This window comes from Neopsephotus bourkii, unplaced genomic scaffold (assembly GCF_033783945.1).
Source record: "Neopsephotus bourkii isolate Nb327-2 ecotype Australia unplaced genomic scaffold, CSIRO-AGI_Nbou_v1 NB_1820, whole genome shotgun sequence".
Classification (NCBI taxonomy): Eukaryota; Metazoa; Chordata; class Aves; order Psittaciformes; family Psittacidae; genus Neopsephotus; species Neopsephotus bourkii.
This window is the reverse complement of record NW_026902293.1, coordinates 7,032,203-7,049,292: the sequence shown is the minus strand read 5'-3', so window position 1 is coordinate 7,049,292 and position 17,090 is coordinate 7,032,203. Positions and strand designations below refer to the sequence as shown.

Sequence of the window (17,090 nt, the reverse complement as noted above, 5' to 3'; positions counted from 1 at the left end):
GAATGTGTTTCATATAGAAAAAAAATCAGCTTTTACAAATAACATCAACAAAGCAGTAAAATTAAAAGATACTATGGAGTCCAAAAATCCTAGGAAATGGAGTTTGTTTCTCATGTGGCTCAATCCTTCAATGCTAAGATAACGACATAGGTATGCAAACAGAGAGGCCAAGATGAAAGTCATAGTTACAAGCCTAAAGTGAATCCTAGCAAACAGGCAAATTGATCCTAAAACATCCCACATTTCCTTGAAATGTTTTTGGTAAAATTACAGAATAAAAAACCCATAAATAAAATTCAACACATTCATACCTTTATCATACTTTGTCAAAAAAAGAAATTTGAAAAAGTCAAGCCAGTTATATTTAAAGAGAAGTTTGTTCTTAACAAAGCTGGTTTGCTTCACTAATATTTATTTAAAAATAAAACCAAATCAGACTGTGCCATTAAACACACATTATTCACATGGCTCCGTTCCAGTATCGACACTTCAGAACTTACATAGTGGCATTGACTGGCATCCCTTTTAAGTTCAGAGAAGTGACTCCATGTTTTGGCAATTAACATATTAAAATCATCAATCAGTCTCCCCAGGACAAGAAAGGTATGGAAGGAGACATATTAGGACTCTACTATGTTAAGTTTGTTTAGGCAATCACTGACCTGTGACAAGATTAGTCACTTGCCTGTGGTGCTCTCAAGGTTAGAAGGTATGGCACTCAGTCAAGCTTCAGCAACAAGCTTCAGCAGCAACCTGAACTCACAGTGCCATATCAGCACTGTCTGATGCAGATAATTATTTTGACATCTGGTGGGTTTGATCCGTATTTACTCCCAAATCTTTCATTATGAGCTACTGAATAGGGAGAATAATAACATATTGCACTTATTTCCACTGCATTAGTGGCATGGTAGTTCAAATCTTAAAACCAAATGAAATATCTTAAAATTCATATAAACAGCCTGGCATAGCTGCATCCAAACAAAAAACTAAAACTGGAAAGAAGGGTCTCAGTTTCCTCCCTTGAGCTTCCTCCCTTGCCAAGGTATCAATGAAACATAAATCCACGCAGGCTTGTTCCTTGTGCTGAAAGAAACAAACAGCTGTGTTCCATTTCAGTAAGTAATATATTAAAAGAGTTGGGGGTGTGGAGGACAGGGACAACCTGAAGATGTCCCTTGCCTCTAAGCACTTTTCTGTAAATTCTGTAAATCCAACTTAAGTTTCAAGTCTGTCTCAGTTATTTCCCCAACTCTCCCAAAATCTCATGGTGGTAGTAAATTACAATTACTAGGAGGAAAAACTAGCATTGCTTCCCAGAAACACTTAAACCTGCTATATTTGGATCAGAGTAGCCACCTCAATTATGTACTTCAAACAATATTTAATATAGAGGCAGTGGGAAGGGGGAGAACATATTCCTAATGGAAAAAATGTAGCCCTGTAATTAATCCATGTCAAAGTTCTCCTACAGGCAAAAGAAATAGTTTAGAAAGAATAATTAAAAATTTCAGATGATATTTAATAAATGTCCAATAATAAAACTGGATGACTTCCTAGCTCATAAAACATAAGGACTGCAAGCAACAGAACTTCACTGTACAGTGCAGAATCTGATGGAAACAGCAGCAAGGATATGAAAGATCCTTCAGCATGCTGAGAGGATGCAGCTGCTAGGAGGTTGCTCTGCCCACCAAAGAGAATACTCCAGGTTAAAAAGACCACAGGGCAATTTGGATACAATGCTTTTCACAGTTCAGAAAAGAGTTGGCTTTTTGAGCACAGAATTTATTAATACTGTAAACAGCAGAAGGCCATTCGAATGGATGTAGCAAAACTGCATCACCTGAGCGAATATCGTATACACAAACATTAATAGTAATATTTCCTCTCTGTCAGTAAACACAGGATAAAGTTTTTATCTCAGTGTCTCTATTATAATTTCCACATTCCTAAATTCATTCTCTTATACTTTTAAAATCTACTGACTATAACTTTTACTTTTCTTAAATGAGTTATCCTTCTTCCGACATGTCTGAAAGGTGAAAAAAATGTGTTCCAGCATTTGAACATGATATTATTCTCTACAACCATTTAGCATACAGAACAAGTGACAGAAGATTTGTCTTGTTATGGATTGATTGCTTTTAAAGACAAATAGCAAGTGTATATCTATGGGGAGTATTGGCTATGTTTTTACCTGAAGATCTTTAGCTCTGTCTGTCCTTGCATAAAGCTGACACAGAATTATGGATGCAGTTGATGCTTCAGTCTCTCCCAGAAGGCCTATGCATCACAGTACCTCTGGCAAGCCCATCAGTGTTTTCAACACATCCTCATAGGAAAATGTTTTAAATTCTGTAAGATCTATGTCCAGATGAAAAGTCAATAACAGACAGTGTGTTTTGGGACACAGAAATGTAGCATCACCTGGGGGGATAGGAAGTGTAAGTTACTTTGGAATCTCAGCTAAAGGGCCCCACACTTTATTAAACCTGGAGTTGTGAGTCTGTAGGTGTTGGATTACACACATCAATAGGAAGAGAAGGATTTCTGGAGGCACTTACGGAGAGATTTTGAATTATGGTACTTATCAGCCCCCAGGGAACATTTTGGCAAGTTTTTGAAATGCATTCATGAATTCCTCATGCACTTTTTGGAGACAGCTACAATAACTGAAGCATGGAGGCTCAAACGACCCTTTGCTGTTTCATCACATGTGATTTCTAGTGCAAAAGCAGGGCTTCTCAGCACCCTGTAGAGCACAAGTCCTTGCTCTCAGTGGCTGACACATCTCATTGTAACAATGCCTCTTCACTAACTCCTGTAACTCTGGGGTGAAATCCTGGCCACATTTACATCACTGCAAAAGTGCAAAAGGATTTACAGGACCAGTAATTCATTCTGGCGCATTGGGTGGCATCTGAATTCAATGTTATCTGAGCTAGAACAAGATATGGAGAATTAAGATGTGAAGAATGTATTCAAGGGGAAAAGATTTTGTTCTGGGAAACCCCTGTCAAGCAGAAGTACGAGCACTTGGGGACATGATTTTCTAAAGATAAGGAGAAGGATTCACCGTCTCCAGACATTCTCAGAACAGATTTGTCAAACACCTGTCAGAAAAGATTGATTTAGCTGCAGTTATGCTGCCTCAGGGTTAGAAATTAAATTATATCTGGAGGCCTTTCCAAGCCCCATTTCCTGTGACAGTCCCTCTGTAGGCAAATGCACACATTTCTGGGAGAGGACCCTGGTGATAATCATCAGCTCAGCATTCAAGTCACAATAGGAACTATTTATGTTTGATCTCCTGCAGAGTCTCTTTAGATCTGTGGTGTATCTGAGTTTGGTGGGCAAAACCATGGTTGCTCCTGTCTCTCTTACAATTCAGAACAATATTCTGTCACAAAACTCTCAAAAAAAATGTCCATGAATCTGCAGATTCAGCAGTGATTCTGCTTAATTGCTTCAGACCCATTCTCAAGGATTGGCTAATAATAAATTAAGAAAAATAATGCAAAGCTCAAATATAATACAGATAGTATTCATACAACAAAGATATGCTAGCTGGAGAGTGCGTCAAATTCTACAGTTGAACTTCTGGAATAGCAGCTGGCATAACATTATTCACTAAAGCACTGCCATCTTCCAACAGGCATATGTATGGAGCTTCATAGATTGAATACCAGTTCTTGATATGGTGAAATTTATACATTTGTAGTGTTTGTGTAAGTGAAAACACCAGTAGACCCCTTTGCTAATTGAAATGAATTTAAGGTCTAGTAGAGTGTTTTCACTTGATAATGCACCTTGATAAGTTTAAAGCTGTCATAGAGGAAACTTCTGCAGACAGTAAATATGAAATTTGCTGTTTGTCTATGGCAGACAAACCATGGAAAAGAGTATCTGACTGTACTATCCAAAGGGAAAAACAAGTAAAAAAAAAAAAGGCCATCAAATTAGATTCTATTTGGCAATGCTTTAGGTTTATATAACATCAGGAACAAAACAGCAACCAAAATCATAAGGAACATTCATGAAAGAATTCTCACAAAGATGTGTCGTATTTTAACAAACAATTTGGTGACTAAAAGTAACTACAACTAATTTGACTAATATTTGAGCAATATGCCATTAAGTAAGCGAATGCTACAAAACCAGGGATCTGTTTAAACTTTACTAGATTAAACTCAAGCTTTTGCACTTTCAGCTAAAACTGTAAGGGGCAAAAATATCTACAAAACTGAGTACTTGCATTGCCTAACCAGCTGCTGCCTAATCCAAACAAAGTAGAAACCATGGACATGAGTGACTGGGCACCAAACTTCTACAAGCATAGGAAGAGTAATTTGCCTCTAAACACAGATTTTTGTACATCTTTCTTCATTGGGAAGCTGCCTGGAACTGGTCATAGAAAGGTACTGAAATCATGGTTATCTTACTTGCTGCAGAAAAGCCCAGGTTATGTAATCTGTTGCAGAGGAGCTTTTCTGTATTTGACTTTAATAGCTCACTGGATTAAATGTAATGCACGTCCACCTATAACCATAGCAATGAAACACTAATGTCTCATACATGTATGTGAGCTGGCTTTCTTTTATTTCATGTATTTCTGTCAGTTTAGTTGTTGTAACATAGAATTCCCATGCATTTAGCAAGTTTCCTCTGTAACTGAAATGTAGACATACGTGAAGCAACACTCCAGGAAGCAGGATACAAGTTTCCCTCCCTCTTTAGCAATTAATGACTCAGGAGAAAGAGACTTAAACTGTGAATAAAGACATATTTTTAGGAAGCATATTCACACAATGGCAGAAGCTTTTGTTAATACCATACATGTATAGTATAGCTGGTTATAGAACTGTTTTTCAATTATTGCATAAGCTTCTAAGATAAGGATTTACTCAGGCAAATTTTCCACTGGATAATATAAAATAAATTATTTCATTTTAGTAACTTCTGCTGGTAAAATTTCTCATCATTTCTCCCTCAGCCACACCTACAAATCCTAGAGCTAGACACTGGGGTAGCAAGAAATCACTCATACCTGCCACATTATGAAGTTACTTGATATGAGCAGTACAGAAGGAAACCTATTAATATTATTGTGTTACTGAAATGAATAGAGATATATTAAGGTTGCTTTTAAGATTATTCAGATAAAGCATCAAGGGTGTGAAGGTCTTCACAGGAAGCAGCAGAAATTCATATGGCAACAAAACCCCATTTATTATCAATTGTCCTTTAAAAGTGAGACAGCTGCTTATTAGACAAGCTACACAAAATTTTATATACTGAGATATGTTTGTACTTTTTTCATTAACAAGTACAACTGAGTATATTATGTCCTACATTACTGCATTAATGAATGCTTTTAAAAACTAAGATGTAAACATATGGCTAGGAAAAATGCATCTGTTTATCATGGCTGTTTTTCCATCAAGAAGCAGTAATTGAATAGCATCAGCAATGATCCATGAAGTATCTTTCTGAAAAGCACTATATTTACACTGTTCCATGCAATTAGAGAGAAGTACATTTCTATGTAGCTTACACTGAACATTTTGTGCTGACTTTTAAGTGTCTGATGCAGTCAAAACCAAAAGAAATAAAACCGCACCTTGATAATCCTGCCAAACTAACTACAGCAGCATCAACAAGAACTTCCACAGCTGACTCTCAATTCAATTAGGCACCATGGAGGCAGAGTTTATTCCATAAGCAACTGACAAATGGAACTGCTTCCTAAAGCCAAAAAGGTCAAACAGAAAATGAATAAGGCTTCCCGCAGCTCAAAGGTGAAAACAAGTTTATCACACATGCCTTCTGCATGGACTTTCCAGCTGCTGTTTAAGCTCCCCAGTCCCCTAAGCCCAGCTGCTTGTTGCCTATTAAGCCCATGTCAGCTCCTCCTTGGAGTTCTCCTGACTTGTTACGCTTCATTGCCAGCTTGTTCACAGTTGGGGTACCAGGTGGCTGCTCCTCCTCTACAGTGCCAGCAGTGGTATCAGCCAAGACTGCTTGCCATACGCTTTAGAAGGAGTACTACCAACCACAAGAGCTCAAAAATCATGAGATCATCTTAAAATCATGAAGTAAAGCAAAAAAAGTTACATGGGATTTTCTGCATGTTTTAACGTGAAAACAAATTAATATTTTCCATAAGTTTATCCTCTACCCTTTAGTTTAGAAAGTGTCCCAAAAAAATACCATTTTTCTGGCCAGCCCCAAGACCAGCTGGATCTCAGGAGCCCAAGATTTCACAGCATCTACAACTGGGACCACTCAAGAGTCAAGCCATCTTACCAAACTTTGAGACACTTGCATACAATTAACATTTGCAAAATTATTAATCATTCTAATGAGTATTGATGGTACCCACAAATTATTTTTTTCTCTCTAAAGATCAAAACCAGGATTCATATTCTGCTTTCCTCTATAAAGCTTGTCTTGTGTGTCTTCACATGTAATCAAAATATAAAACCACCCATGTCCCTGACCACTGTGCGACTCAGCCAAAACTGTCTTCAAGCTCTTAGACATGCAAGAACTTCTGGAATCACAATGCTGCCAAATACTAATTTCTTTCTCAACTTATTGTGGCCAATCTTAGTTCCACTAAAGTAAATGAGATTTTTCCCAGGGATTAAACATGGTTATAATTTCACTCAAGAATGGCATGAAGAAGAAAAGAAGGGAGCTTAACAGATGTTCCATGAAGCAACTGGAAGACGAAAACAACCCTGAAATCTACTTTTCACTTTTCAGTAGTGTCAAGGTAAACTATGAAATGTAGGCCACTAAAGATGAATAAAACCTGTGAAAAGAACATATTAGTTTCAAGAATGTTTTACTGAATACAACTGACTTAATATAGCATATCAGTAATATGCTCTCCTCTATGCAAATGAGTCTTCAGGTACATTGGAAACACACACAGAAGACTAGATTTCCTTTACTGATGACACGTTAATGAAGCCCTTTCCTGAAATGAACTTAAAGCAACTATCCCTATGGGGTACCAGTATGCTAAACATTTTACATATAGGAAGTCTACACTAGGATGATACATATAGCAAGTACTTGCTCATCACAATGAGCATTTATTTGCTTATGACTAAGACAGACCATACACTTTCTATTTCACACTGTGTTTGTGAGACAGCAAAAAAAGTTCACACTATGAAACATCCATGACAGACAATTCATTTTTATTTCTGGAAACAAATAGATGGTTTGTTATACTGTACTTTTTAGTAGTTGCAAGCAATTTCATTATATCATTACGTCTAAGATACAGGAACCAAGCGTACATAATTGAAGACAAAAGAAATTGAGAACACACTTGACAGAATTAACAAGTAAATGAAATCAATAAATGCAACTGCCACATCCCTTCAATTGTTGTCTGTGCAAAAGCATCTTCGAGAGTTCCAAGCACACAGCATACACCAGTTAGTTTATTTTAAACAGCAAATTTGTTTCAGTAATCCATATGGGTAACTAATGGTTTATCATATATATGAAATTCCTGTAGGTGTTTTATTTTTTGCATGCATGCTCCATTCCTTATTGGTAGGTTCCCTTTTTAACAGTCTTTGTTTGTTTTAGAGATCAAAGTAGATAAACTCAATAAAAAGCTATGCAGCATGGTCAACACCTGTTTCTGCTACCCACACACATACTCTTTCACCAGCTCCCCCTTCTGACCTCTCTCTGCAGGTGACTATGAGTGAACAGCTAGTTCTCTGTGAGACCTGAATGGGACATAGACATTGGCTACAGGCAAATACTTTAATGTTTATTCACCTAAAAAAGGGTAAAGATTACAAAAATATATGCAGTAGAAAAACCTTAGACAAGTCAAAATACGTAAAATCTCTAGGTAAAGTTTATTTTGGTCAGGCAGAGTTTAGTTTATCAAATGTCAATCCAAAATAAGAGGGGTATAAATGAAACAAAAACATTGCAGTAACTTTATACTGAAAGGCGACAGTTACCCTTCTTCCCTAAGGCCACTGTACCACAGTAAATACTCTGATTCAGTGTTTACGGCATCCACATATCAGAGTGGTTCCACTTATGTACTTCTGATACTAGAAAAATAACTTTCTTTAAAATTATTATGTATAAACTAAAGCAAATATTCAGGTGTAGTTTTGATCACCATAATTTTGTTTTAATTAAATTGTTCTTCAACAATCCAACTGATTTCACAAACCTGTGAAATCAAACAGAAAAACACAGAAGTTAGGGCTAGAATTTAATGTACACAAAACCAAGATAAAGGGATTGGATTTTGTAAAAGTTTTCCATAATGCTGAATTCAATTAAATATGCAACAATGATCAGTATTTTGAGTCATCCTGACTCATTTTTATTTTTTAAATATTCAGAAGCAAATCACAGTTTTAGCTATATTATTTGTTCTCATTATTCACTGAGGGGTTTTGAGGGGGGAAGGGGTCTACTGCTGCTGCTTTCAATAGTAGTAAGAGATTGCAATCAATGACCAGTGTTTCAAAAAGTATCAAACATAAAAAGCAATTGTGATAAATCAGATAAGCTGAGATAGCAATGTTTTAAGTTCTGATTGTGTTCATTTTGAAAACCTTCCCCAAATCAAAATGGAAATTTAGCTTTTAGAAATATTTACACGTGCATTGAAATAGATTGTTTTGGAAATGTTGTTGACTATAACACAACCTGCCTCCTGCCCCAGGGTTTGTAAAGGATAGAATACTTTCATATTATAACTATTACAGGGATCCAGTTAGACAATCAGAGTTACAAACCAGAAATAAACACCACAACGTATATAATTACACAGCTGAATGCATAAAGGTCTGTACATTACTTAGAAGGCTTTACCTTTCCATTTTTAAACACTAAAGGAAATCAGGCACAGCAGCTTCACATTTATTCATGCCTCTTGAACATATAAATATGCAAGCCCTTTTTGGGAAATTAAAGAAGCTTGGCAGGAACAAGCTATTCCCATTATCTCCAGCTAATCAATTTACAAGTGGGACAAGATCCTTAAGGTTCACTTTGCCAGTCAATAAGCCTGGACTTTCTATCTGATATTGTACTGATATTCAACAGAGAAAGGTACATACCATGAAAACCTCTGCATAAAAAAAAAAAAAATCCAAACAAAAAAACCTAATTAAGCCTAGGAAATCTTAGCAACAGTTCTTACCCTTTATTAGCCTTATATGTAATTTTTTTTGTCATTTATACCTAATGTTTAACAGCTGTTTTCCTCAGAGGCACTTCATTTAGCAGATATTCCAGTATTGTCAAAGTTTGATCTTTATGCAAAAAATTTGTCTTAACAGGGGAAAAGCAAATATATATATAAGCCTGTTTCATTTGCAGATCCTTCTCGTGACTGTTACCCACAAAAACTCCAGGGACTGTGATTGTCTTAGCTGCAGAAGGAAATGGGATGCCAGCCAGAAAATATATCCCATGCTACCCAATATACATTATGGAATTCTTGACTGCTGAGAAATGATATTAGCAAGAACAAATCAACTTGCAGTTGACATGAGATAGACGCACGCCAAGGTCAGGATGCAAGAGATGAAGGACACCCTGGAACGGTGATGGGATTCAATGTACCTGTCTCAGTCCCCCTGTAAGACAGATCTCTAGCTGTCCTCTGAGGTCCCTTTGTGTCTCTCCTTACTTCAGAGAACAAATTGCTTGTTCTCTGAAGTAAGAGAACTGAAAGTAGGTGAGACAAGTCATACCCTGACAAGCTGATTTCTCCATTATAAAAGGAAATTACAAAAAATTAAAAACTTGTTACTGCAAGCAGGAAGCCACCACTAACTTACTTGTGGAGAATAACTGAAAAACTATGGCCGTTTCAAATGTAGTGACATCACGCCAGAATGAAACACAGACAGATATTAGAATGTGGGCCCAGACTCATGACACATTTTTGAAACACTAACTGGTGATATCGCATAGCTTGATGTCAGTTACCACATTTTATCATTCCTTTGCAGATCAGGGAAATAAGAGACAGAGAAATAAGCATTGCCCAGATCCTGGTGTAGCACACTGGCACTACTCATTGTCAAGCAAGACTTAACCAAAATGACCAGAAGTCATCTATATCAACCCTCCTCTCTTCTCCCTCTTCCCCAGTCTCCACATTCATGGATTTTCTCCTTAACAGGATCAAGAACGGTCACCATAATTATTTCAAAAAATCTTAACCTTTTCCATTATGGAGCTTTTCATACTTGAATTTGAAATCCTTCCTCTTCATGATGAAAGAGGAATTTCTATGGTTTTGGCTTAAAATAAATCTTGGCCTTATAAGACATATTTTTAGCAATAGGATAATTAGGAGTGTTAATTTATTTGGTTTAGAGCTTGGAGAATACCAAACCAAAGAAGGAAAAGAGGTTTCTTTCATAGATACTTCACCTCCTGGTAATCTTTGCACCCTGGGATTACAGTCAGGCATTCCATGTTTTTTCTTGTTTCTGCAGCAATCTGGCCCCTCTGCTGAATCAATCACGCAGTTGTAGAGCCAAAAAACATTCAAGGCCTAAGTTAACAAAAAAGGATGTACTCCCTTAGCTTGTTGCTCCCTGGGTCTTGCACTTCATGGGATCATTTGCATTCAAACGAATTAAGTGAAAAGTAGGTGTAGAACATGACCAGCGTGCTTCGGTAGTACTTCAGGACTTTGTGCTCTTTCTTCAGTGCTGTAAATGACTATACAAGGCACTGGTGAAAGATGACTGGGTTCGATAGTTCTTGAAAAAAGCTGGGACAACAAAATGTAACAAAAAGCACAAGAGTTTGTGGCAAGATCTTCTTGGTCTGAAGTGAAAGCACTCAGCAAGCATGGCAAAAAAAGGAACCAAGAAGGGCATAGAAGAATGAGCCCATCAGCCCATCAAAATTATTTGTTCCCTAGCTCTTTCCAATGCCTGTGCTATGAAAGATACTTGAAATGGCCAGCTTCATCTAACTGGAAAGTCTGGACAGCAGTCCCTCAGTCAAACAGGTCATCGTTATGCCCCTCTACAGCCACACACAATTTTCACAGGGTCACAGCCTCACAATTTTCACAGGGTTGCACTCACTTGTCCTTACTAAAACTCGAAGAGTATTGCTTCATCAGCATGTTTTGGTTGCAAGGCCAGCTGAAGCAGTCTCAGCTCACCACTATGAGATTCAGATATTGGTGCTCCTGTTTCACACAGCATAAATGTCGGGCAGTCACAAGGCTGAGCAGCAACACAGGACTGAATTATCTGAGTAAAAATATTCTTTTCACTCAGAGATTTTCCAGTGAGATCAGTTCGCTGCATGTCTTCACAAAGAGCTACATTCAAGTTACCCTTACTCAACAAGCGTTTTGGAAGAGCAAAGGTGGATCAATCTGATATAAACAAAACCAAATCAAGTGATTTAATTAAAGTTCCTTCATCAACATGCACTAAATTAGGCTGCATTCCCATTTCTTTGCTATAATGGTTAGACTTTTTAAGTGCTTGCCAGTTGTTACTCAGTAAAAGCTTTATTTTGTTCTCCGAAATTCTTTAATATTAGAGAAGAGCTTTACTTTCCTAGATATTTATTATTCTTTATTATGTCCTTTTAGACTGAGCTTTTAACAGCACAGTACCAAAAAACCTGTGTTTCAACACATACACTATACTTTGTGATACAAATTGAAGATTTTGTATCAACCTGTACCTCCTGCTAAATCAATATACAGTTAGTGGAGTATTTGCATTGTGATGTGTGTGTAAATCAATATATGTTTATATTCTTATTTTTGAATAAAATTCTAATAAAGCTGAGTACAGGTTTCCAGTGATGAGCATAGATGATTATCTGTTGTATTTACGCGGATATCTATCCACAGTGGTTTATACAACGCACAGAACTCTGTGGAATTCAAAAATTATGGACAGCCAATATTTTTTTTTCCTGGAAGCTCAGAACTCCACTTGCAAATATGTTTTGAATTAAAAAAAAAAAATTTTTAAAAGCAAAATATTTATATCACTGCTACAATGTAAACTGCCGTTTAATACCAGACATTCGCACAGATAAAATGAGCATGAACATATTTTGTGCTTTGAAATCTACAGACTTCTATGACTATCTAGAACACAGTAAACAGTATTTTATTAATATCTTTGTTATGGTAAATATTAATCCAAACTGTCGTATTTCCCGTGTGTATATTTTTGGATTGCTAAGGACAGCCATTATTTTATCCAGACACAGCCTACATTTTCCTGTAAACGATTTTTGTATTCCAAGGACTAAATTATGGTAATAAAAACAACTGGGGAACAAAAATGTAGAATCATGGTCATTATATCATGTACATTTTTATTAACGCCTAACATGTAGTGCCCAGGGAAGCAACTTCAGTTGCACAACCAGACTGTTCTTTATGTGAATGAGTAAGTATAGTCATAGACACCAACTTGATCTCCCCTATACCTGTATAGAGCCCACAGAATCTCCTGATGGATTATCTATCATCTGTCAGTTAGAAAGCTCTATCACTTCATGCTAATGACTCCATGTTCATTGTTGCCCTTAACTTTTGCTTTCAACGCTTAAGGCTCGTGGTTGCTAGGACAGAGAACTTTTCTTTGTCACAGTTGGATGAGTTGACTATTTTTTATTTAAATGTCTACCTACAGATACCAAGTAATGCCTGAGGTTACTAATTGAATGCCTTTAGGTGAGGCAAACTCCTCACAGCATTTCCCAAATCCTGGGTCATTTTTAGCCATCTTCTGAAATCTCTTAAGTAATTTCAATCCTTCTTAATGGGAAGACATCAAAACCACAGTATTTTACCGATATTATGTGGAATAACTATTTTGCTGCTTAACTTTTTAGGCATTCAAAAATGGTCTACCCTTCTTTGTGACAGCATTATGCTGAGCTCACACTGAGATGATCTGTGATCACTCTAAATCCATTAGGTCACTGCTTTCCAGGACAAAGCTTCATTTTTCTGCAGCAGAGACAGATACATTTCTCTGGTGCCAGATATATTTCATTTGTTTCAAATATATTTCATCTGGTTATAATAAAGTGCGTTTTACTGGAATGTAGCCATTATACCAGGGGATTCATATCATTTAATAACTTCAACTTGTCCTTCTCACCAATTATCCAAACCTATCAGACCCTAATGAGCCCCATTCATCTACATCTTCCCACTAGAAAAACTAGGTTTTGATTCCTTAGCGAGCCAGCCTTTAATTTGTGTAATGTGTGCCCTGATAATTCTTTACACCTTTTTTTAAATGACAGTGTCATTTTTTATTGTTAAATGTCTTTGGGAATCCAATTTTACCATAATAATGTAAGTTGCAGAAAAAGACATCCTTACGTTTGGAAGTTACAGTGAAAACAGCTTTCTGCGCTTCAACAAATATTGAGAATTTTTTTCCTCACTGCAATGGAAAATTCCCTCCTCCTCCCAAATCTTTAGTTCAATGTGAACTTTTCCAAAAAGCCAAATATTAGTCAATAGAAAAAAAAATGACATGAGCGAAGCCTTAACAATAGTATAAGATAATAGCTGCTTTGGATTTAAGTACGACCATTAAAAAATAGGGATCTTGAGTCTTGTTCCATCTTTCCTTAGCTTTATTTGAACACTCACTTCACTATCCAACAGTCATCTAACTTCTGGTAGAAATACTTTTCTTTCACTATCTAGAAATAATTAAACCCAAGTGGGCAAGTTTCCATGCTTGGAAATTGTTCTCTCTCATTTTCAGTCTCAAAAAACAGTTATATGAAATGGTGTAGCTTCAGCTACGGATGTTACAAGACATCCAGAAAAGACCATTCAATAGGCTTGTAGAATTTCTGTTTACAGGAACACAATCCTTACTGGTATTCCATTTCTGAAATGTATATAGAACTGTCTCAATCTAAATACCTAGATAAACCATTGAAAGGCAGAATGAGAGACAACATATCTACTTTAACATATGCAAGACCAGTGCAAAACTGAATGGAGTAGAAATCTCACTTTTTCCCAACAATCAGTTTTGATATATCAGCAGTAGATCTTCTGCTGCAAACCTTAGAAAAGTCTTTATAGATGTACAGCAGCAAAACATGTCAGGTTCTCGTCACAGGTCAGCAAGTGAGAGTTCAACCCTTGTCCCAGATCAGTCAAGCTAGAAGTGAGCATCTAGTGCTCCCACTGGAAAGCTGAAGTTAGAATGTGATAGTAGTCACATCACTCAGTGTGCCAACTGACATGCGTGAAGCAGATTAAGGCGAAGGAATGTATATATATAGAGATATATATCTAATATGTATTAACCAAGTAGGAAGTTCACTAAGAGTCTACATTATTCACCTATCATGTACATCTGACACATGGACTGACTGCAGGTAGGGATCCTCTCTGTGCAAGACTGTGAGACCTGGGGAACCTGTTGTGTTGTTTACTTCTTGAGTTAGGAATACAAGAAAGCAGACTTGGGCTTTTGGGCATGTTGGGACTACAGGTAGTAGGCTAAATTATACCAAAAGGCCGTCTTTGTCTTTTCAAGGTTCTTGGAAGCTAGCAACGCATTAGAAATTTCCAACCAGCTGTCTTTGCGGGACCTGTTCTCAGATGAAAATTATACATGTATCTTTCTCTCTCTGACACATGGCCACAGACTTGATCAGGCACATAAGGAGGAAGTAAAGGGTATGATGAAAAAATCAGCAATGCTTCTTAAATTTTTGCTTTACTGCTGTAACATAACAAATCTTTTAAGCTGCAATCATTTATACTCTGTTATATGAGTGCTGATTTGATTTCAAATTTTGACATAATTTGTATGAATATTTTAAAAATATTGACTTCTAGTTATCTTTGGATCTTACTGATAAGGATAAATTTTAAAAATGCTGTCAGAGAGCCTGAAGTATTTAGAAAATAAGCTCTGGGTTACAAGAACTGAGAACTTAGATCTCACCTCTATAAGAAAATGTGTGCTGTCTAACCTGTTTTGCAAATGATATTTACTGGAAGATGCTGGGATGCCAGAGGAACCCAATTCTTTTCAGCTACCACTGGCTTTGAAAACAGCCTCTTTAAACTCTTACCTCTGACTACAGTTGAAACTGTTAGCCCCAATTTTTTTTTTCTTATAGAACACTAACCAGCAGGTATTCATGTGAAAGAACTCAAGGTGACTCACATAGCTTCTCTTTTTCAATTGTTAGTTTTCCCACCACCAAAAACTAGCTTTACACCTGGCTGCTATTATCTCAAAGTAGTCAAAGAATGTGGTAAATATTATCCACATATAATTTATTAAAAGCTGAGTCAAAGAACAGGTGTTGCTATTGTAAAGATTAATTTTGCAGCTCTTCTGTTCAAACTTGTAAATTATGAAGTCTTGGGCCCCCTCAACACTAAATCACACACACAACATCCACACAGATTTATTAACTTTAGGGTGAAAAATGATGTGTAAACTTGCCAGCTGCTCTGCCTACAAGCACTGGCACCAGTAAGTATGCCAGGCCCCTTACTGTCTCTTCACCTTACAACTAGGAATTGGCAGCTTCTCTCTGCCATCAGTGGCAGTTCTATAATTTCTGCTTTTGTTTACTCCTTTAGTTATATTAGAAGAAACAATGACCTACTATAAAGGGTGTAGCAGTTAACTACACTGTGGTTAACTGCACAGTCAATGTGGGTTCACAAAAGGAAAGTCCTATTTAACTAATTTGATATCCTCCTACTATAAGGTCACATACCTGGTAGATGTAGGGAAGGCGAGGGATGTAGTTTATCTGAATTTTCATAAAACATTTGATACTGTCCTTCTGAACAAGTTCTCCAACTGTGGGATGGGAGGGTTCATGGTGCACTGGGTGAAGAACTGGCTGAAGGGCAGAACTCAATGGATTATAGTGAGTGCAGCTACATATGGCTGGCGACTGGTCACCAGCAGTGTTCTAAAGGGCTCAATCCTAGGTCCAATTCTGTTCAATCTATTTAAGCAGCAACTTGGATGCAGGAGTTGAATGCATCATTAGCAAGTTTGCTGATGATACTTAAATGGGAGGTGCTGTTGACTGTCTTAAGAGACAAGAGGCACTGCAGAGAGATATGAGGACTGGACAATGACTAATGGCATGAAATCTAACAAGTCCAAATGCTGGATCCTGCACCTAAGATGGAGTAATGCCAGGAACAAGTATAAACTGGGAGAGGGGTGGCTGGAAACCAGCCCTGTAGAAAGGGATCTGGGGGTGCTGGTCAGCAGCAGGCTCAATATGAGTCTGCAGTGTGTCTTGGCAGCCAAAAGGGCAAACCACATCCTGTGGTGCATCAAACACAGCATCACCAGCTGGGCAAAAGAGGTGATCATCCTGCCATATTCAGCACTGGTGCAGCTTCACTTTGAATACTGTGTGCAGTTCTGGGCCCCAGTTTAAGAAGAGTGAGAAAGTCCTTGAATATATCCAGAGGAGGGCAACAAAGCCGGTGAAAGGGCTGGAAGGAACGTCCTATGAGAAATGTCTAAGATCTGTGGGTTTGCCTAATTTGGAGAGAAGGAGGCTGATGGATGACCTCAGTGTTCTCTACAGCTGAGAAGGAGAAGTGGAGAGGGAGGTGCTTAGCTCTTCTCCCCGAGATGCAGTGATAGCGTGCATAAGAATAGTTCAAAGTTGAACCACAGGAGGTTTAGACTGGATATTAGGAAGCATTTTCTTTCCAAGAGGGTGTTCAAATGCTGAACAGGCTTCCTAAGGAGGTGATCAATGCCCCAAAACCATCAATGTTTAAAGACACAGTTGGATAATGCCCGTAATAACACGCTTTAGCTTTTGGTCAGTAACAGTAGCTTACAGCTACCTTTTCTTTTCCTTTGTTCTTGGTGTCACCATATTCAGGAAGAACAATTATTATTTAGGCAATGGTTGTCTCTACTAATATGGTGGTAGAACTGAAACTTTTATCTATAATTTACTACTCTGTCACACTGGGCAGTGACAATGATTGACCAGGATTCTTGGAATCCTATAGCAGAAGATCTTGGATGCTCAGAAGT

The 17,090-nt window shown here is 37.4% G+C and overlaps 1 protein-coding gene across 6 annotated transcripts in view; it reads right to left on the bottom strand.

Moving 5' to 3' along the window:
* Positions 1–17,090, bottom strand: part of CUNH8orf34 (chromosome unknown C8orf34 homolog) — a 188,334-nt gene that overhangs the window by 16,784 nt on the left and 154,460 nt on the right. For 3 of the 6 annotated variants that reach the window (XM_061342877.1, XM_061342882.1, XM_061342878.1), the window contains one exon: positions 8,302–9,013. The exons of 1 other annotated variant lie outside the window; for it this stretch is intronic. In XM_061342877.1, the coding sequence (XP_061198861.1) occupies positions 8,892–9,013 (122 nt within the window). In that variant the 3' untranslated portion in view covers positions 8,302–8,891. Of the gene's footprint in view, positions 1–7,193; positions 8,225–8,301; positions 9,014–17,090 lie in introns of those variants that run through there. 2 more of the 6 variants (XM_061342881.1, XM_061342883.1) reach the window with 1 other exon arrangement.